The sequence below is a fragment of the Cyclopterus lumpus genome, chromosome 4 (genome assembly GCF_009769545.1).
Source record: "Cyclopterus lumpus isolate fCycLum1 chromosome 4, fCycLum1.pri, whole genome shotgun sequence".
Classification (NCBI taxonomy): Eukaryota; Metazoa; Chordata; class Actinopteri; order Perciformes; family Cyclopteridae; genus Cyclopterus; species Cyclopterus lumpus.
The window spans coordinates 6,793,351-6,819,435 of record NC_046969.1 but is presented as its reverse complement, the minus strand read 5'-3'; the positions used below and the strand labels follow the sequence as shown (position 1 = coordinate 6,819,435).

General features: G+C 44.2%; 1 protein-coding gene across 5 annotated transcripts in view; it reads right to left on the bottom strand.

The window, feature by feature from the left end:
- The window catches only part of LOC117729915 (carboxyl-terminal PDZ ligand of neuronal nitric oxide synthase protein-like), a 127,155-nt gene that overhangs the window by 80,207 nt on the left and 20,863 nt on the right, over nt 1–26,085 (bottom strand). For all 5 annotated transcript variants that reach the window (XR_004609399.1, XR_004609400.1, XM_034531314.1 and 2 more), the window contains exons 3-4: nt 6,759–6,851; nt 4,120–4,178 (exon numbers count right to left, since the gene is read on the bottom strand). Coding sequence is in view for 3 of the 5 variants with exons in the window: in XM_034531314.1 (XP_034387205.1) it covers nt 4,120–4,178; nt 6,759–6,851 (152 nt within the window). In the remaining 2 variants the exon portion in view is untranslated. The remainder of the gene's footprint in view (nt 1–4,119; nt 4,179–6,758; nt 6,852–26,085) is intronic.

Below are 26,085 nucleotides of genomic sequence, written 5' to 3'. Positions count from 1 at the left end.
CAGACGTTCATCATTCAGAGAATAGATGGCCGCAAAGTCCTGTATTGCTTCCCTCTCCATAAGTTCATGGTTACACGGAAAGCTGAGCGCCTTGACGAGAGCAGCGGCCGCTGTACTTACATTAGAAACACGGGAGGCAGAGCGGTAATCAGCTTTCATGTAATGTAGTGATTTGTCTAATTTAGAACTCTTTCAAATGGCACAATCTGAGAGGGCGAATCGACTCTTTTGGTTGAACCGCTCATAACTCGTGTCTCCGCTAGAGCCACAACCTGAGACCTTGGGGGGGGGGGGGACGGCATCACCCGGCAGAGCACTTAGAAACGGCTGATTTAGAGGAGGATAAATAATATATATATATATATATATATATATATATATATATATATATATATATATATATATATATATATTTATTGACACCTCACACAGGCTGTGGCTCGAGTCGGGGCCGTGGAGGGCCCCTGAAACCGCTCTGCATCTACTCTTCCAGAATAGAACAGACAGGCCTCAACTCTGACAATGTTTAAATCCAGGCTGAAAACGGTTCTATTTGACAACTATAATTAATATATTATTATTTATATGTTTTTATGGAATGATTTTATTTGCCTTTTTATAATTGTATGTAGCCGTAAAGCCCTTTGAATTGCCTTGTGTATGAATTGTGCTCTATAAATAAACTTGCCTTGCCTTACTCTGAGATAATCACTTCCTCCCACACTTTGCTAGGAAAGAAAGAAAAAGAAACTGAGAATTAGCGCAGGATCGATGCCGCCGCCGCCACAACAACATTTCTACTCTTTAGGAGTGATAAGTGCAATGATTCGATGATTCGATGAAGTCGCTGACAGCGTAGGTACGCAGCAGACAATGGACCAGCATAATCACAAAGGCACTCGTGCATCCAGCAAACAACTGTGAAAGCCTGATAGTAAAAATAGAATAAAATTAATTTTTTACAGGCGCATTCAAAACTCTTTGATGTGCGTGCATTTTTCTCCCTGCATTCGAGAAAATGCTAGATGTGAATATGTATCACTTCAGCTTGCATTCAAACGTATCACAAAAAAAACCAGCATGTTTTCTCCTGCGGGAATTTCTTTCTCTCCAGAAGCCGAGGGTAACCCTCTTCTAATTTACACTTTAACCGTTTGGGGCTGACACATATTGTGCTAAATCGTTCCCGCATCAACCTGTCCTCTCCTCTTTAAACCAGACAGACGCTGCATGGGGGCCGCTTCTCGAATAAAATACCGACACATGGCGCTCAAGCCGAGAGATATGAACGGCGCTCCTTGCATATTGATTGCGAATTAATTCCCTTTGAAAGGAGATGGATATCACAGCGCTGTCCTAACTCCTTGGTTATGAAGTGACCTGCGGGAAGCACACAGACGAAACGCAACGAACATTCATGTGAGAACGAGCGTTAAGTGAATTAAATCTGATTATAGAACAAGGTCAAGAGACTGACTGCCGCTCTCGTGTGAGACTGTTCACAGCAGGAGGTGAGAGCCAAGAGCGGAAGTGTCTTGCAAAATGTGCATTCCCACCAAATGGCCAGTGTAGAGTTGTAATGGTTTTTTATATATACTTGCACATGTAAATAGGAAAGTCCATGTTTTAAATGAATACATAAGAAAGATATGATAATCAATAAGGGATATTCTGAAGAATATGTTAGGGAAACATGGGAGGAAAGTCACTGTCACTGTATAAAAGTATGTCACTGTATAAGTGTAATCACTGAATAAGTATTAGTGTCACTGTGCGCTGATTGTAACATGTTTTATGGTTATAACTATAAAGATAAATCAGGTATGAATGGAATGTATTGATCCAAGGAGGCGTGGTCAAAGTAGTGGTCTCCCTAAGTGACCGGAAGATAGGCATTTATTTTGAAGGAGCCCGTCTTACTGTTTAGGACCAGAAGGGAAGAGATAAGGGAAGTAGCATCGTGGTTTATTGCTTAGAGAAGTCCGCCTCCTTGTAGTGATAGGCAAATAGCATGCTGTGTAGTTGAGGTATAAGCATGCACACCTGATACTAACCAATGGAGAAGCTTTATGCTCAGTGTCCGGATTTGTACTTAACCTTTCGGAACTCTGTAAGGCATTTGTCCTCTCACGTGAAGGCGGTAGACAGTTAACTATTTTAACAGATTTTGATTCATATAAATCGTGATTATAGTCTGTGGACCCAACGACACGTGAGCGCGCCCGGCTGGGACAGAAATATATGCTTATGATCCTTATTCTTTTATTAAATACTTTATATTATAAATTACTGGTCTCAGGACATCCTTCCAAGCTCAGAATTTCAGTAGAACCTAAAACCAGCAAGGGGACAACTCCCCTGATTGCAGAAAGAAGTACGACTGTATAGAAGTCTATGAGGAAATGACTCTACTTCTCTCTTGATTTATTCCATCAGTAAACACTGTAAACATGAGTTTATGGTCTCAATCGCTAGTTTCAAGTCTTCTTCAACACAGCATGATGTTCATTTAGTAAATAATTGGTCCCATTTGGAGACAAACTGACGGTAAAGCTGGATATGCGGGCTCACTGTGATTGACGGGTCGCTGCCGTCGGATATATGGATGTATTTTTGACGGCCTGACGATTGGTCCCCACGGTGCGAGCACAGACTCCTGCTGTTTGAGCTGGAATTACACGACATGTTCTGAAATCGTACCGCGTGTGCCCAAGCTTCACGTGAAATAATAATCCTTGCCCGTCAGGTAAAAGGATTCGAGGTTCCATTCCACACGGCGGTGGACGAATATTTGTGTTTGGACCGTCATTTCGTAACCAAGTTGGACAGAAAAGATGAGATGTCATCAGGATCCGTCACGCTCAGCTCGGCAGACGCCTGTGACTGATTGATGGGTCTTACCCATTGGGCAAAGACACTGAGCGTACCCCTCCCCCCCCTCCTCCTCCTCCCACGGTGTGACTGTAATATTAAGAACTGGGCACAAGCTAGATCTTTCAGAATGTCTAAGCTAAAGATGCTTACACAAACTGCCCAGCAAAATCCATCTTTCTGACAGAATCATTTCCAAAAGCCCAAAGACTCAACTGAGCTCCTGGATGCACTTCTGAGCCGTGCCCGCCTGGGAGTGAGAGAGAGTGTGTGTCCGTGTGTGTGTGTGTGTGTGTGTGCGCGCGTGTGCTGACAACAGACTATGGTAGGGGTTCAAATCAAAGGACGATGCTCCTGCGGCAATTGGACTGACTGAACTTATGGTCCCAATCCTGTGAGGTGGAACAGAGGAATGTCACCCCAGATCTCTCACTCTCTCACACACACACACACACATACACATACACACACACACACACACACACACACGTAATTCTGTCTCCGAGGTCGGGTCTATTGATGGCATTCACTCTGATCTGCATAAATAATTTATTCTGATCTGAACTTTAAATCAGAAGGTCTCTGACTGTCTGTAGTCCATGTTTCAATTCTATATTGCCTTCTTTGTTCTCCATTTTAGCCAGCTGCTGTTAAAATGTTTCAAACAGGGTCACAGAGAGCAATATTCACCATATTAAGTTATTTTAATAATACACTTTGATGGTGTTTTTAAACGCTGGACTAATGGTAAGTTGAGGTGATAATATTCCCAAATGGTTCGAGATATTAAAACTGAAAGTGTCAATATATTGTCATGGCGACAGTAACATTTACGCTCATTTAGTCCATGCATTATTAAAATAAATTATCAAAATGGTCTTTATTGCAGCCTCTGCTAAATTTCCTTTTCTCAAAATGCAATATTAAAAAGAAATGAACGTATTGTTCAGAGAAAAAAAATTAAAAAGAAGAGAAAATACATCTCTGTTCTGAAATCTTTGTGTGGCCCTGTCCCGGAGTCAGCAACATTTATCATCAACAATATCCACAATATAACACCTACGATATCTTTTCTTTCTCCGAAATGTCAGCGCTCGCAGAGACCGAGGATTCTCATTTCCTGAGTCGCCACAGTGCATTTAATCAAGTCCGGATTCAAACCGGTTGGGAACCGGCTCAACCTAACAAACCAGGACCGTAGAGTTCAGCGAGAGAAAGAGGAAATGTGACGTGCAAACTCAACGTTACCTGTAAATGGGATCCTGCATCACCATCATCTTGCTCTCGTCCCACGTCCACTCCTTCTTCTGTGGAAACAGAAGCAGAGCTGGAGGATAACAACTCCATCCCCGGGACATTCATGTGCATTCCCTCTTTTGTCGGTCCATTTATTTAAAGCTACGTTCCCGTTGAATGTCACCATCAAAATGTCAAAACATGAGCACACAGGAATTATTCATATTGATTTCTATCCCCGCAGAGCTATTGTTGACTCAATCAGTCAATCACAACCCCACCGCTGCGCTTTCATCTCATCCGGCGCACTCAGAGATGCGCTAAACAGATTGCCGACAGGCGCAATTGACATTTCAGCTTCCCGGCAAAAAGGGACCCGAAGGAGACGAGGAACCTCCTTCCATCGACCGGCCTTTTCGTTCCAGCCCGCCAGTTAATTTGGCATTGAGCCGTCGATGGTGGCGATAATGATCAACATCATGAGCCATTACAACCCAGACGGGGACCGCCATTCAAATCCTTTCCTTCACTTCTTCACTCCCTTGGTTCCTCTGGTCTCAGGGTGTCGGACCCGATCTGGAACTGAACTGCGGAAAGCCGACCTGGACAACATGAGTTCTTCTATTATAAAAAGAGAATCACAGAACCATCAGAGCTGATCTTAGCTGACGGATAATAGAGGTGAAAGGTCAGAGGAAACGCTGCTTCCTTAACGTTCTCCATTCCAGTGACTTCTTCAACACACAGATACAGCTCACACGAGCCACAGCCGTCAGGCAGGTCCAAGAGAAAAATCATATTAATATTCCACATATTGACCACAATTCATGTACCATCCCAGACTGGTCTCAGCCAGCATTCGTCGCAATACCGTCAGGAAAATAATGCGCCGGAATTCTTTTTGTTGCCTGAGCCTAACAGTTTCTTCAATGTATGCGCATTACGAGTAAATCGACCCGTGTTGCAGGCTTTCAGAGGAAACATGAGGCGTGGCATTTTCGTAGGATATCATAGGAACGGAGAACGAGGGTCCGTTGCAGGACCGTCCACACACACCAGAGTCCACACACACCAGAGTCCACACACAGAGTCCACACACGTGTCTATTGGTGTAATGAATTGGCTGCTCCTTAGCGGACCATTTAGACAACTCAATTAAGCCACTGTTTAATGTGTATCTGGGATGTACATCCGCCTGTAATTACAAGTCGAGGTCAATACATCCTCCTTTGTTATTTAAAAGGCAACAGTCTGTGTGGGAAAGCCATACCTTTTTTAACAGATGCCCCCCCCCCCTTCAAGCTGGAGCACTGACATTTTCATTATATAGACCATGAATTCTAATAGATGCTTATTTGTTCGATACATTTCAATTCATTACATTTAATAGTTGGTTTTTTTTTGCGGCAACCGGTGGCAACCTTCTCGCCAATGCAGCAGCTTTGTACTGAATTTAGATTTATTAATATCTCATCTGAAGGCCGCACTCAATGCAAACAAGTACTCAGAGTAACACCATGCAGGCCGGTAAAAACAATTCAGCACGTTCGTTTTATTCAATGTCAAATACAGTTTACGGCCTGGAACCTTTGAGACAAACACAGAGCGGTTTCAAATCTAGATTAATGACTGGAGATTAAAAAACGGGCCGCGTGCCTGATGAGGAGGATGGCCGGCACTACTAAGCGACTGCCCTTTCGGTTCCCTCCGCCTGGCAGACTTCTCTGGGATTCCCAGCAGGCGCTGTCCCCTCACGGTCCGTCTCTGTGGACCACAGCTGTCCCCGTGCCTGGAAAACACAGAGCCACGCTCCCACCATCGTGTCCTCCATGTTTTCTCCTTGGCTCATCCCTTCGCTCTTTAGCCTCCATCCCTCTTCTCCTTCGACATCCCCCCCCCATATTTACTATTCCTCTCTTAATCTTTGTCCTCCCTCACAATGTCTCCACTCCAGAAGAGGATCAATCACCACCCACACCTGGAATGCTTCTGTAATTATTAGCACTTATTTACAGTGTGCGATTGAAACACAATGTGCCAAAAGTTGTCCGACTATAGACAGAAGCTTCAGGCAAAGAAGAGACTTCCAGCACACTGGGAGCAGGAATTTAAAAGGCCGCTCACTAATTCATCCTTTCCAGCTCTTCGCGCTTCTCGACATCGGCCTCATGTCTGCGGGCAGCTAATGAGGCAAAGCACACAAAGTACAATCCATACGCCGCTCACAACACATTGTTAGTCTGGATGATATCTGTGGATCAGTGTGCAGAGCTTTTGATATTCAAACAACATATAGCCAGAGGCAGCGAGCCACCTGGAGCCATGATGGTGTTGTTACTGAAGAAAAGCTAATGCAGTTAAGCTAGCACAAATATCCTGAATATTCAAACGGATATAATTGATCATCCAGCCGGACCGGTTTAAGATGTTTATTTGCTCCTGGACAGAATCACCAAAGAAACTGTCAATGCCAACCGAAGCCCAGGAGACCAGCCCGCTGGAGCCTGTACTCAAATGAATGTGAGCTCATCATTGGCGGTCACATGTTCCTTCTTCTTGGCAGCGTACCATTAAAATGACACCACCAAACATATCTAATATTGAATAAAAGAGAGAAAAGAGAGTAAAAAATTTATAAAACAGCCACTCACTTTTTTCTTTTTCCTCAAGCCGACTCTCACGCCGTCGACAGACACCACGATGTTGACTTTTTTCTTCTTGATGTTTTTCACCTTGAACTCATACTGCAGAGAGAGAAAAGGGGGGGGGGGGGGGGGGGGGGTGGGGACAGAAAAGAAATGTTTTAATATTTGACCGGGAATGACACCGTTACAGCCCCTCAAATATTTGAAGAGGGGTCGGTCCGTCTGGAGGCAGAAAAAACAACAACATGATATGTAGCTTGAGGACAGTATTAGATGATGACTAGAATAACACATAACTTGTGGTTACAGACGACAAAAATGCGCCTTTTCTGACCATTTTACGGTCATGTAACAAACACCATGTTAACATTGGGGGAGCTGGAGAAGAAAACGGCATCAATTAAATCAAAGTGTGCCATTATCTCAAATATATAGTACAGGTTTTGCAAGTTAGCCTATCTATACATTTAACGAAATATCTCTATTCGGGATCTATCTCATATTCAAGATATGACCAGCCAGACAAGACATTTTAGACTAAATTGCGTATCAGCTTTCTGCACAAAGTGCTGAGGGTCAATAGCTCGGGAAGAACGTTTAAAGTTTGCTGTAAAAACAGAATGACCTTAAAATCCAGCTCAGTGTGTGAATGGAGCTCTTCCCCCAGCTGCACTCAAATTGTGTGAAGACACATTCAAACAAACACTCACTGAGTGAGTTGAACTTTTCTTCCACACTTTGTCATCTAAAAAAAAAAAAAGAATCCTAATAATACAGCAGGTGTTCCCATCCACTCCGATGCAACGTGCCACACTAATCATGAATCGACAACAGCCCCGCCGAGTGGACACGAATTGTGGCGGATTCCGTCGTTTCGCTGCCTCTAATGGAGCCGTGAGCGGCGTGGACACACAGCGAGGAGCAGGTATTGGAGGACTCCTGTGTTCATATCCAAGGGCAAGGATGCACCTAGGTGGTTGCCTACCTCTCCCCCTCTCCGCAGCATTTTATTAGTATTCTGTGTGTTGGGGAGGGGGACGACCACCTGTGTCACGGTTGTCTGGAGACACATTAGCTCTGAGCGCCGTCTGCACGTCTTGTTGGCGTCCACGAGCGCTGGCTCGCCGGTGCGATGCCTTATTGCATTAACGACCGTTAAAGGTTCACTGGTCGGCGGAGAGAGAAAACAAAAGCAACCGTGGATCCCTCCGCCCCCGAGATGCTGCACGATTCGCCTCGTTTTCTCAGATCTTATTCTGGTCTGCTACTTGATCGCTCGAGGGAAATCTGCTCGGTGCAAAAGCTTGAAGAGAGGAATCCAGACTGGAGAAATGAACTTGTACGAATATACAGAAGATCATTCTGTCAGCACGTATTCAATAAATAATCACAATAGTTCAGATTGTTTCGCATTCGACATCAACACTCGCGGTTTGTTTTGCCCTTGAATCCCATTGTGTGTATGTGTGTGTGTGTGTGTGTGTGTGATGAACAAAAAGTGTGAGGTTTGCCAAGGGTCGTCTGAGGGGTCCGGATTTTCCCCGTTCCCGCCCACTTTGTGAAATTATGAGTCAAAGTGCTAAATCTACTCAACGATTATAAAACAATTCATCAATTTGCCCCCAAAAAAATGAATTGCTTCATTCAAGAGAAAAACTATTGTGGTTCTGACACTATTCTTCAGCAATACTGTATTTGCGCCACATTTTACATTCCACACACCAGTTATGAGGATTGATAATAAGAATTAGACCTTCCTACACAGGACATTCAAAAAGGAGAGAAACGCATCCAACTGCAACAACGGAAACAAGCAAATAATAATGATTAGTTTGTTTTTCTCATTTTTTTTAATGCAATTACAGTTTGTGTGCTGATGCGGAGGAGGATTTATGGTTCTCAAGCGGACTGTAATAATGATGATTAACTTTGCCCAGCGGGCACCTTTGGTGGCGTGATGTGATCTTCAAGTGTTTCTTTCTCCTTGCCGGAAACGAACGGCTTGTTATTTTAACCACTGCACTTAACAACCTGTTGATGCCGTCAACAAAGCGCACACACACTCAAATCCAGAGAGGCATTTTCATAAAGGAATAGAAAAAGAAAAAGCTTGAGCACTTCTGCCGTCGTTCTCGAGTCCTAAAAGCGCTTCGATGTTGACGTGAATGAGATTTACTGGCCGATTTTATGGGGTTGCTGTAAAAGTGTACGACAGAGCTGCACTCTGATGAGGATTACGGGTCGGATGCGGTACCGACGTCGAATCCACATCCGACACCACGTTGCCAGATGCAGCAGCGATGTGGTGTATTACATGAGGATATGACTGAACGTTATTAAAACACGTGTGCCAGGAACCGATGCCACACCAGGCATCCGTTTTACTTAGCCCCCCCCCCCCCCCTTTTAATGAGCACAGAACACTCGAGACTCACTTTAGGTCAAGAGTAATCCCTAATGTCGCTAAGTCCCGCTGCTGGTATTTAAGATCTCATAAAGCAGTAAGCAGCCTCTGATGCTATCCATTTGTTTCACCCTGGACCGGGCTCCTAACATTCCCCTCGCAAATTCATTTATGATATCAGACGACCTCAGTGCTTGGAGGTATCTGGAGGTGGCGCGCGGTGCAATTTACACAATACAACTACACTATTACCAAGAGTTAAAAGAATGACAACAACAACAACAACAACAACAACAACAACAAGGCTTTCAAATAGTTAAGGGGACTTGAGTTTGAGTGAAAATTCCAGTTAATTCCATTAAAAAGTGTTGATGCATGGCAATATAGAAGTTATTTTTTGGATTAAAACACCCAGGAAAGATGTCCCAGGTCAAACTGATCTTGTGTTAACGGGTATTTATTCCTGCGTGTTGCTGCTCTGTACAAAAAAGTGACATGAAATATGAATGAATACTGAAGTCCGACAATACGCTCATCCATCATGCAAATAAGCCAGTCTCACATTTGCAGCCACTGCTTCCTGATAAACGGGGTCGTTGTTTCCGAAAGGTCCTTCTTTTTTTTTTTGCGTTTCCAGTATAATCCATCATTATGGCAACAAAGACGGCGAAGCAGCGGCACAATGGCGTCCTCAGCCAGCGGTGCTATTTACACGCACACAAATATCAGCTGGAAGCCAGACGAGCACAAAGAAAGCCCGCGTCCATTGAGGGAGGCTGAATGTATGGGGAGCTAAATAAAAGATCAAAATAAACACACACACACACACACACACACACACACAGTGTTCAATGATCTCAGCAGGGCAGCAGAGAAAGCGCTTGGTGAGGTAACGGGGCGCCCGGTCTAATGGAAGACTGAGGCTTTTTGGGCAAAGACCTTTCTGAGAGCATCATGGCGGTGTTGTTGTTGTTGTTGTTGTTGTTGTTGTTGTCCAACTTCTTGCCCACCTTTTATGAAGTCAACATTCTGCCGGTGTGGTGTCCTGAGCTCTGCCAAGTCAACCAGGCCTTCTCTGCCTGCACATTCTCTCTCACACACACACACACACACACGCACACCATTTTGTTCCGAACCAGTGGCATTTGATCATTAAGCACTAGGGATGTCAGTTTAGGTTCATTCTCATGGGAAAAAACATGAGAAAATGAACGGGGTTTCCTTACAGTCCTGCTGTCAATACACTGTCTCAATGAGCTTTGACGCCACATCTCCAAGCGCTGTCGGAATATCTGAACACACACACACACACACACACACACACACACACACACACACACACACACACACACACACACACAAATTGACCTGAATGCGTAACCGGTCAGAATTACTCTCGGTGGTGAACAGATTAACAGTAAACTGTTGACATCCATCTCCATGACATGTCGTCTCTAGGGAAGAGGAAAAAGGAGAAAAAAAAGAGCTGCAAAAGAATTCAAGATGAAGAGCGAGAAAGAGAGATGGGAGGGTGACAGAAGCAATCATTTTGTGACGATATGAAGTTTAATGAACAGCTCAGATCATTAAGCTCATAATTACACAAACTCAAAGTCAAGGTCTCTTAAATGTGAACACTGTCGCGTTGTCTTTAGGTGGCTGATGAAGGATAATGCACGTGGTCTTAACCTTCACGGAGCCACTGAAGTTACCGTGCATACAACACCGGGGAGAGCTGGAGTTCTTAAACGCTACCGTTCGCTCTGTTCAATAACCTTTGTGCACCAGGATATAAGATTATAATGAAGGTGTATTCAGTGATTTACTGGCGTGTCCATACAAACGTGTCTGTGTTTACAAGGTCAAACTCCAAATGACATCTTCTTCTAGCTAGGAGTTTGTTGGATGTGTTCCCATGGTTGCGAAATAAATGTTTGCGTTTTCCTGAGAATAATCTTGTGGTGCGTGACAAAAGGCGGATTCATGTGATACTGTTCTCCAGTCTGGGGGGTGAAGGTCCAGGTCAATATTAGAATTGAAGGAAAACACCAGACAGAAAAGGGGGCACAGCCGGCGAACTAGCAAGAAGGAAAAGGAAGAACCAACATTCAGAGCCAGCAAGAGGACGAGCCTCCACAGCTACAATATAAAAGGCTCCCTCTCTGTGTTCGCGGGAGGAAACAAGAGAGCGCTGTCTTCTTTACATCTCGTTCAGTTTTACCCCGCTTATTTCACGACAAAATCCACGCGAGGCATATTCTGTTGTTTCTTTTGCCGTCAACCATCTTTGCGTTCCTTGTTTGACGTTGGGTGTTTCCAACGAGTCCTCTGTGCCGTCAGCAGAAAAGCCCAAACGTTTTAAGAGAAGCCACGATATTGACTAAAAACAGCAGCATACATGCATAGTCTGATATTCAACACAATGATAACAATGTAACTATTGTTTTATTTATGACCGCACGAGAGAACGCAGGAATGTTGTACAGTGGCTTTGTTTTGAATAAAAGAAATCCTACAAATGAAACGTACCACACTGTATCAGCTGCTGCTCTCCACCTACTCATCATCTCATCACCAGGTAGCTGAATAGAGCAGGTTGTATCTCAAATGGAATTACTCTAAATATGACTTCAATAGAAAAGAAATCACTGACATAATATAATACATTTCTGGCATGCAATTGATTTAAAAATAAAAAATCAAGTATGTGCAAAGGCAGACAACTTTCCATGATTAGAAAATACCACTCGTACAACACGCATATCGCTGGCAATCATGAAACCTCAGAGATACGGGTGAGCTTGTACAATTCCTCGTCATAATAACGGGGTTCTCGACGACCAAAGCAACCGGCCGTACCCCAAGTCAGTCCTTCCTCACCTCCTTTCACCGCGGCACACTCCCCTCTAACTAGCCAACCATAAAGCTTTCATCACTTCCTCCCACACACACCCCAAAACAACCGTCTCACTCTTATTTTACTGCCGGTCATTCTAGTAGATCTGTGTGAATGTTCATTCCCAATCTTTTACCGCTGTTGTTTCTTGTAGTTGTTGTTTTTTTACTTCTCATCCTCACAGCTATATTGATAGAGCACTCTCACTTCATCATGTTCTGTCTTCTCTATTGCACTCACTTGCTCCACACGCCGTCTTCTCCTCTCTTATATTTTCTTTCCACATCACACCCTGCCTCTCCCCCCACCCCCCTCATTTTCTCCAAAAAACTGGCGGCTGATTCAATCTCGAGCAACGTTGGTCATGAAAAGGAATTTCATTTTCCAAAACCATTTGTGTTTAGGACGCTACGGGGTCCATCGTGTTTCATCAATCTCAGGGTCGCAGCACCGTGTTTGAAATAAAGCCAACATTTCCAATTTAATATATTTTGGTACGCAGCAATAGCACACACAAGCACTTACTAAAGTACAAATTGACACGTACGTTATGGGTGTGCCAAGCAAAACTACACATCATAAAACTGCTTGTGAAAACCAATTTAAAATTGCATTGCATTCTCTTTTGAGCAGGCCCCTTTGAGCAGAAAAAGTGCGAGTCCAGTTACGACGAGTCTAACGATCTCCAAAGCACCAGAACGGCTCGTGGTCCTTGAGGTGAGATTATTTTTGATAATTGACATTTCCGTACATAAAAGAAATGCACATAATCACCTTGACGTCCTAATTGGTTTGTGGACTGCCATTTGTAAGCCTTGAGTCCAAGGCTGTCCATCCCCATCTGTGTTTCTGACCATTGCCATCTTGGCTGTTTGTGTCATACTGTGTTGAACACAATGTTTACAGACCAGATTGGCCTCAATCACACTTTTCATGTATAACAATATTGAGACTGACATGTCCTTTTGAGGCATAACATCTCTAAGGCCATGAACATCTTTTATCCCCCCCGGTGCACAAAGCCAGGTTTGTAAAGAAATAGTTCTCCCAGTTTTGTGCGAAAAAGATGGCCTTCACAGGACCTCGAAATCAACCTCATCCATCAACTTTGAGATAAAACTGCGAGCCAGGCTTCATCAGCCAACCACAGCTCTCTAATGCTTTTTGTGGCTGAATGGGAGGAAATGTCCATTTCTGGAGGAAAGCTTTTACAGAAGAGTGGAGGATGAAACATAATCTCATTAATGTCCATTATTGTTGGAATTAAATCTTCTATTATTAGGGAGTTCTGTTGTCCATTAACCTTTGGCCACATCATGAGCATCCAGTAGCATAGTTTGGGGGGGGGGGGAGAGAGAGAGAAGAACAATCACGAGAACCGATGGTTTCATTTCATGCTTTTGAGGATGTGATGCGAACAGTAGTTTAAACCTGAAGAGGGAGGATGTTGATTAGCCAAGCGCCGAGTCTAGTTTATAACAGTGAGTTACTGGTTGCTTTATTTGCAAATTCATGTGCACAATTTGTCGCATAAAGACTGGCAGTTGACCCCAAACATTAGTTTGGGCTCACATGTGTAAGTATTACATAAACAGCAACCTTTGGGACTGCATCCCTTTAAGAAGGCGTTTCAACATCTGGACCATCTCCGGTGTAAAAACAACAAAAAAAAAAGAAAGGAAAGAAAGGATGTTTAGTTTTGACAAATGAGACTTGCCAAAGCACAGTTTCCCGGTGTGTCCTAAAGGAAAGACGGGAAATCTATTTCTACTGTCGACTGTCACAACGTTAATGCATAGTTAAGGACCTTCTCCTCGGACACTTTGTCACTGTCTCCTCCCCTCACTTCCTAGATTCTTCCTCCCGTCTGACCGATCGCTTTTCTTTCCCTCCATCTGCTCCCTCTGAGGTCATACATCTATACCCGTGTCGCATGGGTTGGAGATTAGATCCAGATCAAGAATTCCCCTCCGTCTCACTTGAGCGGGAGTTCAGCCCCGATCAATACCCGCCCGGCTTGCCGTCTGAAGCGCAAGTAGCAATGTGAGCTCTCGTGTTTGTGGGAAGCTGAACTGAAGACGTAACATCTCTCGGACAAATGCATGATGAGGGATTCCAGAAGACCATCAAGTCAAGGTCATTCAAGGAAATCTCACCAGCTTTTAACTTTTTCGCCATCGGTTTTCCTCCACCTTCAGTCGGAGGAGGGAGTTACGGAGGCTTTCCTTTGCTCTTATTGAACCATGTCAGAGGAGAAAATCCCCCTCTTCCCCTAAAAGGATACAGAGACCAACTCAATTCAGAGGCAGTTGGTGTATCGACGAATCTCTCCCAGCACGCTTTAATTTTCAGGGCCCTGCTGTATAAAACCTGAAGCGGCTGATGGCCCTCATTGGTTAAAGAGATTACGGCGTTCTTTTGTTCGGAATGGATTTTATTGGATGATGAACCCGTCGAATGAAAGTGCAATCCCAGATTATGTTCGAAACGAGACCTTCCTGTCTATTGTGCTCCTCTGTATCATCAGCCAGCTGGGAACGATATGTTTGTTTTATAGGAAACTATTTCTAGAACTGAACTTATTCTCAACTACAATCACAGCCGTCGTTGCTGTTGCTTTTAAAACAATGAACTTTGATTTCAGACGGGGGCGGACTAAAGTGACTTGAACATGCGAGTTAGTTAAAAACGGTGTCTCTCCACCAATGACCCCATTTAAAGTTGAAACCATGTAAAAGGCTCTTCAATATGCAGTGCAAAATTATACATTACTAGAAGACTGAGGTTAAAGCTATATGTCAAAAGCCAGCTTCCTCACCAGTTTATCATCCATGCGAAGACAAGGAAATGTATCGTCGATCGCCGGTTGTTGGGCTGACGGTGGCCCGTTGGAAAATGTTTACATATTGCCAAGTCCCATGCACAAAAGTCAGCTAGTTAAACCTGAAAGAACATGAAGCTGGTGGCCTTAGTTTTTCTGACTCAAAATGTCATATTAATAAAACTTTGAAACTGGGTCCGTGTCCCTATTTCCATTCACAAAGTAAAGAGCAAAGTAAATGTTGACGCCACATTACATTAGAGACAACTGTCAACGGGAAAAGTGGAAGCCAAAGTTGCATTGCGACAAAAACAAAAAGTACAAACAAACTTGATTATGTGCCAGACATCACTTTTGAGGATTCTAATTGGAGGTTGAGGTGACACTGGAGTACCCACATCGGTGTCAATGCAATCTGTTGAGTGAGCACAGCAGGATGAAAAGCCTGAAGGGCCAGAAAATAGGTTATGGAAACTCGTTTCCTTCCCCTCAAACTCATGCCTCAAACACAGTATGATATCAAGAGGAATAGGAAATAGATTATGTCTGCATTTAATGATTTGCTTGTGCTATTTATGTCTGTAAATATGTCAAATCTGAAATCAGCATTGTTTCCTTATCCCTTTGTACTTTCATTTTTTTTTATATTCCCAACAAAAAAAGAAAAAAGCCTTTGACAGCAAATGTTTTAGCTGTCTGCGGGGACCTGAGATAACGCAAAACTAAAGCATACATTTCAACAAAGAAGTTATGAAAAGTTATCAAAGAAAGCAAAGAAAACTGCTTATGGTTCATTCACTTTATTGCTGCTGAGGCAACTTGTAATTTCAAAGACCGACCTCTTGTAAAGCAGACAGCACTGAGCCAAATGTGAGGGAAATATACATACGCTGCAATTAGGTCCGACAATCATGATTTAAACTGTCCTTTTATCTAAACTAACCTTTTGTATAAAGATTCCCTGTCAGAGAACATCTGGTATGTGGGTGTGTGTGTGTGTGGTTTTGTTGTTGTTGTATTCATGTCTGCGGTATGGAAAGGAGGTTTGATTCTTCCACAATGCAGCACTGATGGACCCAGGGCACGGTCTGCAGTCTAAATAATATGAGGTTATGTTATTTATCCACTCCAGGGATCAGAACTGGACTGCAAGCAGAAAAGAAAATCAGCATATTGAGTGTATTGTGTTTATTAAAAGCTAAATTGAAAAGAACATATTTGTAAAAGAAATTGTTACGGGTTTTGTAAAGCACAATTTACCATGGTATTTATTTATTTATTTTAAATATCAAAAAGGTGTTTGCGCTGTGAAGCAATGGAGAAACCCCCTCAAGAACTATTTTCTAGTTTGCACCTTTATCTTACGGTTTGGACGTCGAGGTTAAGTTTAAGGAAAGGTTGTGCTCGTCAGGAAAACATGTACACGGTCATTTCTAGGTCACGTCTGAGCAAATGGCCGGTGGTGTTGTTGTCTGTCTGCTGAGGAAAGCCTCCAGGGAAAACAAGCTTTCAGAAGCTGGCACAGTCCGTCTGGACTTGGGTATGTTGGTTCAGAAACGCATGGCATCCTGTGCAAAGGCTGCACACCGCCATAGGGCCAAGTTGTCGGGCCATTTCACATCCCCAGAGAACAAAAGCCCAAAGCAAACACAAACCAGCACTCGCTGAACCTTTATCTCCTCACCTCAGAATTGAACACACGTGGCAAACCATAGCAAACAGGTGGCAGGAAGAAGAAGAAGAAGAAACACCACCAGACAACCAATCAGGGTGAGGAACCCTCCTCTGTTGACACGGTGGTCTCCTCAGGCTGGAGTTAAATGACAGCGTGGGCCGAGCAATTAAGGCCCTTCAGAAGACACGGCAAAGGATTATCGGCTCTTACGGCTTTAATTGGCGGTTTAATGACGTCGCCCGCAATGTATCCGAGAGGCACGAAAGGAGGACGCCCTGTGTGTGTACATCAAACGCACCGCGGTGTGAAGTGTTGGTTCAAGAGGCGACCGCAGCGGCGTTCATTAGCACAGATCACGTTTAATAAATCACTCAAAGTGGATCATGTCAAACGCGTCATGTACCTCCTCGACAATGTGATGAGCAAATGGGAAGATGTGTTTCGCAAGGGCAATTAGCGTTGTATTAGTGGAAGGGTTTTTTTTGCTTTTGAGGAAGAGTCCGGTTTGCTGACGAACGCTAAACATACACGACAATCTCAAGTATTACAAGGAGAGTATTACAAGGGAATTATACACAGTGGCGCCTGCCAACAGGGGAGGTCTGAGGAGCACCCAGAGGCAGATTCATCGCAGTTTAATGAGAAGATTATTCACTGTAATAGCCCACCAGGTAAATAAAGCGTTCAAACCTGTGAGGGGATTTCAACACACTGACTATATAATCACAATTGTCTGTTTAAGAGACAAAGTGTCGTGAGGTGGCGGAGCACCGTTTCTGCAATGCTATTCCTTTCCTTTTTTAATCACTGAAAGTGAGGACAAACTACACGAACCAAGTCAATATTTCCCAGGTAGGTTATGTTGATAGCTTCCAGCTCCAGCGTGGATTTGTCTGGATCAGCTGGGCACATTTTGGATTTAGGGATTTTCACACTTGCAGATTTGCTCAAGCCGCGATTGTCTGCGAGCCGATATATCGACGAGTCGTTACACACAAACTCAGAGGGCTTGAAGTCACACCTGCACATTCTTGGTGGTCACTCCGGTGTTGATGTATTGATAGTGTCATCATTATCCCGTCGGGACGGACTAAATCATTCTACTGTAACGCTGAACATGCTTTTAGTTATTTGGTTAAATGGGACACACTCCAACTTTGAGTGATATGGAGCTCTGGCTTGAATGCACTGATGGTAAGACCCTTTGGACAACAGCGTCTGCAAAAATATATCAAATGTAAACAAATGTAAAAGTTAATTATAGCCTTGTGCAGTAGGTCTCCCGGCTGCTGTATCGTCAGAAGGCACTGCTGCTGAAATGAACCCACAGATGATGCTGCGCCGGCCACCAGGGCCAGCACTTGGACACCGACTCCCATTTGAAAAACATGCTTGATCCAAAGCTTTGCCATCGAAACGTCAGGTTGCACTGCTACTGTGGGGCAAACAAGTTGCTCAACTTCTGAGTTTCCACAGATCCAGTTTCCGACAATCTTCCGTAGAGCTACCTTTAACCCCGCCTCTCAGCCCAAATTACTCTGGATTTGTCTGTTAGTGTTATTTAACAACTTTACGGACCTACTGATTTAAATACGGATGATTCGAGTGTTCATAAAGGGAAGTTGATGTAACTTGAAAGAAGATTACCCGCAGATTTACAGACGTCTCTTTCCCAATAAAAAGGCCTGCAATCTTCCTGCGGGCTTGAGCTTAACAAACACCTTTTTTTTATTGGAATGCAATAACTTTACGCATTGATTTCTTGGTTTGTTTGCTTCCTGCTTATAAAGATACACGCATGAACGACCAAAGTCGGGCCAGAAACACTTAAAAACTGGGACTTTAGATAACCCGCGGTTATGGATGCCAAAATGCATTGCAACTGTACCACTGCAGATCAGAATATAACGATAACATTTATACAACTGACGGATTCCAACAATCTCTTGGATATTGTGCCAATCAATGTGTACACTCCTTCCTCCAGATACACTGTCTTATTTGTGTCGCTCTTCCGTTGCTCCGGCGAGCTCGCTGAGGAGACGAGACAGGAAGGGAACATTGAAGCATCTATTGTTCGTCCTGGCAAAGAAACCGTTGCTCGTTATTGGTCGTTTGGAAGTGACACTGGCTAACATTCCCTTCCAGACCTGCAGTAATTCACCAGCAGTGCTGTCGCTTGGAGCCGGATGAGAGCCGGAGCCGGGGTGAGAGTTGTACTCCCATTTGTACTTGAAATGTCATTCAATCAAGTTAATGTGATACACTTTCTGCAGGTGTTCCTCTTTCATTGAGATTATTCCACCCAAAGGCCAAACACAGCCCAAAACAACCTGATAAGAGGACTGTGGGGTGGATTATTTTTTTTTGTACCAGCTGTTTCCTCTGCATGGTTGCAGATATTCACTAGAGGCAGAGGACTTCCTCTGTTCTGCTTTCTTATCTCATGGCGCTGCTGTTGTAAGGAGCACCGCCAGCCTGCGCTTGCCTTCATCTTCATCAGCAAGTGAGGAGGACCGGTGTGGTTCCCCGTGATTGTGGTGAGCTACACGGCCAGAGTCTCCATGTTTGACCATCTTATCGGCTGCACCACTGATTTCCCTGCAGGGAGACGAGAGGAAAGAAAAGCTCCAGGGCCGAGATGAAAAAAATAAAAAAATTCCTCAGTTCCGTCATCGTCAAATACGAAAACAAATCAAATCGGAGGACAGATTATTTTCGCTGGCTATTCATCGGTCTCAGTATTCTGACACCTTCCGAGTGCTCGTTTCATCTCAGTAACGGTCTGCAGGTGAAGATATTCACATGGATAAGAGAGAAAAGAGAACACCAAATCAGAAGGGTTTGGCGTTTTGGCTTCACAATGGAACTTGATTTAATTTTCGGTCCAATCGACCCAATCAAGCGTTTCATTAAATGGTCTTTTAAATTTTTTAAAGATATTAATTTCCATGTAAATGTTGCACCAACAGCTATTTTCAAATTAACTATGGGTTGAATATCTTTGTGTGATTATATACGGGGTCACAAACCCTCTCACTGCTCTTAACAACCTTTCCAGCTGCAGCACGCAGCTGAGTAAACGCCTTAATAAGAGCACCGAACGGCAGACAGCTGGAGAACATAGTGTCGGGACACTTCCGGCTTGTAGCCCAGTTCTCCTAATAGGGTGGGGTTGGGTATTTAATGCCAATATCTCTTTTTTTCAAAGCAATTTCTGTGTGCGCTTCATTTACATTTCACCACGGCACCAATATCCAGATCAGTAAAGCAATCAGGGTATCATGTCCCCCCCCCCCACACACACACACACACACACACACACACACACACACACACACACACACACACACACACACACACACACACACACAGCATTCAGCCTCTTTCTCAAAATTGGAGGGGGGGGGGGGGGGGGCCACAAAGAGTGCGCGAGAATGGAAAGTCCGGCACTCAGCAGTGCGATTTCCTGAATAGTGTGGTGGTGTGATGCCGATAGGAAAGTCGGGAGAAATTCGGCGTCCTCGATCGGATGATGTGGGGGTCGAAATTAATTGAAAGAAGAAAGAAAGAAAGAAAGAAAAAAAGAGCAAACGATGCGGTGGAACCTGTCTGCCTGTCAGCCTTGCGTCTTCTCTCCGGACAGGTAATCTTAGATGCGAGAGAGAATGCTGCATAATGATCCTAAGTGATGCCCCTCCATTAGAGCACAAGGCTTTTCTCAACAGGAGTCTTACACAAAGCAGGAAAGTTTGAGACGAGGGGAAGATGCTCCGCTCAGCATATTGCTCGTCTCAATCTCGAAAGAAGATTCGGGTTTAATTCATTTAATTTCTTCGGAACGTTCCCCAATAACGCTAGTTATCATTTTCCTGACAAGCAAACATCAAACATTCAATAGAGGCTTCTCCATTAGCAAAGGGCATTGTACATTTCCCCCATCGATGTTTGGCCTGATAGATGGATAAAAAAAAAACAATATGAATAACATGATGAAGGGAGTTATTTCAAAGCGTGTCTGTGCAGATTAAAAATTCCTTCAACGCTGCAACATTATTATTCAACAGAGAGTGGAGTAATCCAATTTCCACTCATTCCAAAATGGATTCAGGGTTTTAACAAAGTCTCCATTTCTCCCATTATATCACAGGGATTCAAACAAATCCCCTCACATCTGGTGACGCCGACGGGCTTTAGATTTGGGGAGTTGGGTCAGCTCGGGCTGCGGTTGGCTTATGAGTTAAGTTTGCAGGTTGGAATTCAGCTGTCCGGTGAGTCCAATCAAAGTGGTCGATTGCCCTGCAAACATACACCTTTATTTGCATGAAGTCGAATAAATGTTTGTACTGCCCGATTTCTCTACACCACAAGCTTTAGTTTGTGTTGTGAGGTATTGGGCTTCCATTTGTGCAAAACAAATAGCATCAAATAGCAAACGCAAAGTGATTTAAAAAAAAAAAAAATTTAAAAAAAAGGTAATTTTCCTTTTTTAAAGGTGGGGGAGGGACAATTGGGCAGGGGGTTTTGTGAACATGCCCAGGAGAGACTTAAAACCATTCGAGTGTCCTGTCCCTATGGCACATTCTGACAGTTTTACAATGGCTGTTGTGGACGCTTTGAAGTGTGTGTGTGTGTGTGTGTGTGTGTGTGTGTATGTATGTGTGTGTGTGTGGTAGGGGGGGGGGGGGGGGGGGGGGGGACCTCGAGTGTGCTCAGCAGACCACAGGCGAAAGCAGCAGAGGGAAGCTGAGGCCGAGGCTGACTGGCAGCTCGCTTTGCTCCCGATATTTGTTTCACCCACGGGGAGTAGAAGCGCGGTTGAAAAGAAAAAGGCTTCGGGGCCCCTCGGCAGAGAGGAGCGGGAGAACGCCGCGGGCGGGGAAGTCTGATCGCGCTGCCCAGGCTGGCTCAACGCTCAGCATCACGTGACTGTAACGCTGCCCCCTCCCGTCCACCGGCGTCGAGTATCAAAGAGCCGCCCCCCCCCCCCCTTTCAGTGTAAAAAGGTAAGTGAAGTGGCACAGAACACAGTGGCTGTGGTCACCCTTAAAGGTGCGCTGGTTTCCCCGGACTCCTGCAGTTGCTTGCCGTGAAAAATTATCAACAGATCCACCGCTATGTTTTTAATTTGTTCGCGCCACATGATCCTCTTCTTCCCCGTCATATCGCAGTATATTCAAGTGATTTATTTTCCGCCAAAACATCATATCTCCGCAGACGTGCATCCTCTTCTTGCACACGAGGACACTTAACAGCTGCAGCAACGACGAGCGGCCATTGCATGCTTCAAGACCCACGGTGTGTCCCCACGGCTCATTGGACCCTCACAGTTACTAGAACCTTTGGTTTACTGACGACACCGGGCGGAGACGCAACATTTTAGAAAATCTGCTCTACTCAAGTTGCTGCCTCCTGCAAACAGTAGACATTGTTAACACAATTGAAGATAACGGTCAGTTTAAAAGCTTGTGGCATCATTTGTTTCATAATCACTTGAATTGAATCAGGAACCAATAAGGGAATTACTAAAGACTTGGATCGATAATGGAATCCGTGTCGATAAAGTTTGTGTCTGGTCTTCTGTCTAAAACCTTGCCACATTCTCCACATCCCCAAAAATGTCTGCGTGAGGGCGGGACGGATACGAAATCCCACCCACCCACCCCTCCCTCGAACGCTCTGATTCTCGCTCGCGCTCTCCACACACACACGCACGTTTTCATCCAAGCGTGCACGCACGCAAGTACTCACGCTCAGACAGCGCTCTCGAGCTTACACAGCGATACATTCCTTGATTTGCCGTGCAAAGTTACTGTAATCGGAGTTCCTTCCCGAAGTCTCAGCTCCTCCTGGAAGATCGGCATCAAAGCTGACAGCGTCGGGTTTCTCTTCGCCGAGCCGATGCTCGGCTTGTCAGCTTACGACCGCTCCAGAGCGGCGCTGAACACTGAAATAGTTTTTTTTTTTCAAACCAGACACAGTGGAACAGCTTCCCAGTGTAACAGGGGCATGCATTTTATATATGCGAAAAGCACCTTAAAAAGGTATGACTCTCAAGAAGAATACTGATGGCTTTTCATCATCCTTCCACGGTAGTTGGTTCTTGTGTCGTCGCTTTCGTGTCCTAAAATGCTTCCAGACTTTAATGGGACGTTTTCCCTCTTTCACCTATGAACAAATGTTGCATACAGGCTTTCATTTTAAAACGGATGGTCACTTTCAAGCTTTGCCAGATGAATGATGGATGGAATAGAGGCCGTAAGTCCTTTCAAGGCTACATGAAAACCACACGACTCAACTCAAAGACAGACCTCTGTCTGTTTTGCATCGTATTGTATGTCCTCACCAGTGCCTGTAGAACCCCCTTTTCCAGAAACAGAGGAATTTGCGATGGAAATGGACCTGGCAGTAAAATATGGAATATCGTGGAATTTGCCAAAATGTGAAAGCATTCGTTCAAAGACGCCAGCTGAGAGGCTCGCTTGTTACCAGCTTGCAGGCTGAATATCTGACCGGTCGGGGAGCTACAAGACACTAATTTGGGGGATGGGTCGCCTGTTAGTGATCCGAAAACTTTAAGAAACTGACACAAACTAAGTGAATATTAGACAATGTCATCGTACAAAAGGAAGGTGTGTTTTGTTTTATAAAACTCTATTGAATCACTTTAGTTGATACAATTCTGTTCCATGAAATTAATTGATATTCATTCAATTTTGAAACATTTCATTCATGTACATTTTCCCTCCCCATTATAAAACAAGACACAGCTGGCCATACTTTCAGAACTGTGTTCAGAATATGAGCAGGTGTTTTGTGCACAACAATGAGCATGCTGGCTGCCATTGCCCTGACAGTCCCGGTCAGCAGTAAACTGCGAGAGGGACTTCTCAACCATGAACAAGGTAATACATACTTTTCACAATGGGATTTGCTGCTTTAAGCTATCAGCTATCACTTTTAAAGCCTAACAGTTAATGTGTTTGCAGGCCAAGACAAACATCCGCAACAGGCTGCAAGGAGACCATCTTGCAGGCTGCCTGCGGATGTCCATAAATGGGTCAGACATTTCTGACTTGCCATATCGAGAGGCTCTGGAAATGTTCTTCAAAAAGCCCCTGAAAAACGTGCACACGTTGTGGTTGTCATTAAAAGAAATGAACACCATGTTTCCTGTGTTTGTGTTTGTGTCGGTGTGTCACCCCCCCTCCCCCAAAAAGCTGTAAACCTAGGGGAAACACTGTTTTCTGATCATCAAAATGTACTTGACTCATAAAATACCGAATTCAGACAAACAAAAAAATGTTAAAACACAAAATTTGGGGGGAAATGAAACGGAATCTGGAATAATTTTTTTTTTTTTTATAGGGGCCCGGTTTTGAAAGCCTTTAAAACATCTGCCAACCAGCATTTCTTTGAAATAGATGTCGTCTTTGCGTGATCACATCACAGAAGACACTTGCAGACATATACATTTTACCATACTTATTTCTTTATTATTAACTTCCCCGGCAGCCCAAATAGAAACACTTGTGGTTGATGAGCCTCCCATCATGTCTCCATCTCCTCATCAGCTGCTCTCTCACTCCTCAATTACACATCCTCCCACAGCTCCAGCTGTTCCCCTTAAGCGACTTAGCATGGTAACTATGGCAACGCACAGTACCATACTGGACTTCTACTGTCATCCCCCTCATTATCATCATGGCCACCATTGTGGATGTTGAGATTGCAGGAACCTTTCCCAATCTTCTGGTCCTCGGCCCTGATTTGTGAGATGTGAAGCTCGGTAATTGAAAAAAGATGGAAACATGGTGACTGGAAAGGTGAGAGAGTGTGAGTGTGTGTGTGTGTGTGTGTGTGTGTGTGTGTGTGTGTGTGTGTCTTGTTTGCTCCCAGGAGTTTTCTTCCATCTCCTCCTGACTACCAGCATTATACTTTTTTTTATTTTTTAATCTTCCTCTCTTGAAGGTGTGTGCTACTGGTGTGTGTGTGTGTGTGTGTGTGTGTGTGTGTGTGTGTGTATTGTGTGCCCTGGATGACCTAAAGTTTTCCCTCTCCACTTCCAGCTTCACGCTTCACCGTCTCCCAGGGGGGCTCCGTTATTGGCAGCCGGAGCCAAAGTGGACGCTTGAGCTTGTAAGGAACAATGTACACCGAGCTGAGATTGGAGAGGTTAGCCTCTGTGGCCCGAGGGGTCGTGTGCTTTCCATTTATCCTCGATTCAATCAGCTGCTCCCATTGCGATTAATATTGCTCTTGCGAGAAAAAGGGCCCACGAACGCTGCTGCAAAGACGGCCAAGGCGGGGAGACACTAAATGTATGCACATTAATTGCGAGGAAACAATTCGGGCCAAAACAGAATCTCTCCCCTTGGGGGACAACGGTTTATCACACCTGATACTTAGTCAAAGTATCACAAAGAAATGCTTGGCATGCTGGTCTATATAAAGCACACATGCAGCAGAAGCAAGCGTGCCCAAAGCTGATCTCCCACACACACACACTGTAAATAGACTATATTCCAAAGCGTTTGTAACAAAACTATAGCTGCTATACATGCACGTTTACCTTTGTGACAATTGGTGCATTTCATTTATTTGCGTCATTTTATACAAGTGAGATTGGCAACCTACTTCTACATTGGTTTACCACAAATTGATATGATGATATGATTGGGGGTGTGAATAATTTGCAGGAATTTGCAGGAATCAAAAGCAAAATTAGCCTCAAACGGACTTTACAACAATAATAAAAACCAAAGATGACAACACTTTCCGAAAATCAAAAGTAAGACATTATTTTTTTAATATAAATAAAAGGGGACAGCGATCATTGGGCATAGATGATCTCTACAAATACTGTGCATTTACAACTGCATTCTGGCTAATATTGCTTCTACTGCCAACTAGTGGTGACTACAAGTTTCACCCTTCCTGATGTAGTTAGTTCAGACTGGTAACTTGCAACACATTCCCTCCATACAAGCTCTGGTGTGGAGATGGCGAGCTTTTGAGGGCATGACTGCGCACCCCACATCTTGCGTGAATGAAGGATGGTCTCTTCTTTTTGTTAAGGCGGAGTGAACGTGCACTTAATGTCAATTTAGCGAATAACTTTTTTCCGGGATGTGCAAATGGTTCCTAATTCAAACATGCTGCCAAATGTCCATCAGCCAAAGTACATTCAGTCCGAGAATGCCAAGTCGATACCTGTGGTGGAAAACTATCCTCTCATTCTGTCTCGGTAAGAAGTCAGTGCAGTGTCCGCACAATTTGTAAAATACTATCTGTTTGACATCACGCAATCACTGAAGACACTGAGCTGTTTATTTATTTTTTAGCAGCCATCATCTTCTGTTACCAATGTGGAAAGAAATACATAGTGTTTATTCAACATTTAGAAGGAAGGCCTTTCCAAAGCAGCTAGGGACATTCTCTGGGGCAGAAGGTCGGCTTCCTTTATCCTCGTTTGATGCGCACCATTCGTATCTCTCTCTTTCCTTCTTTTTTTCTCATTTCCCGCGACATTCAACT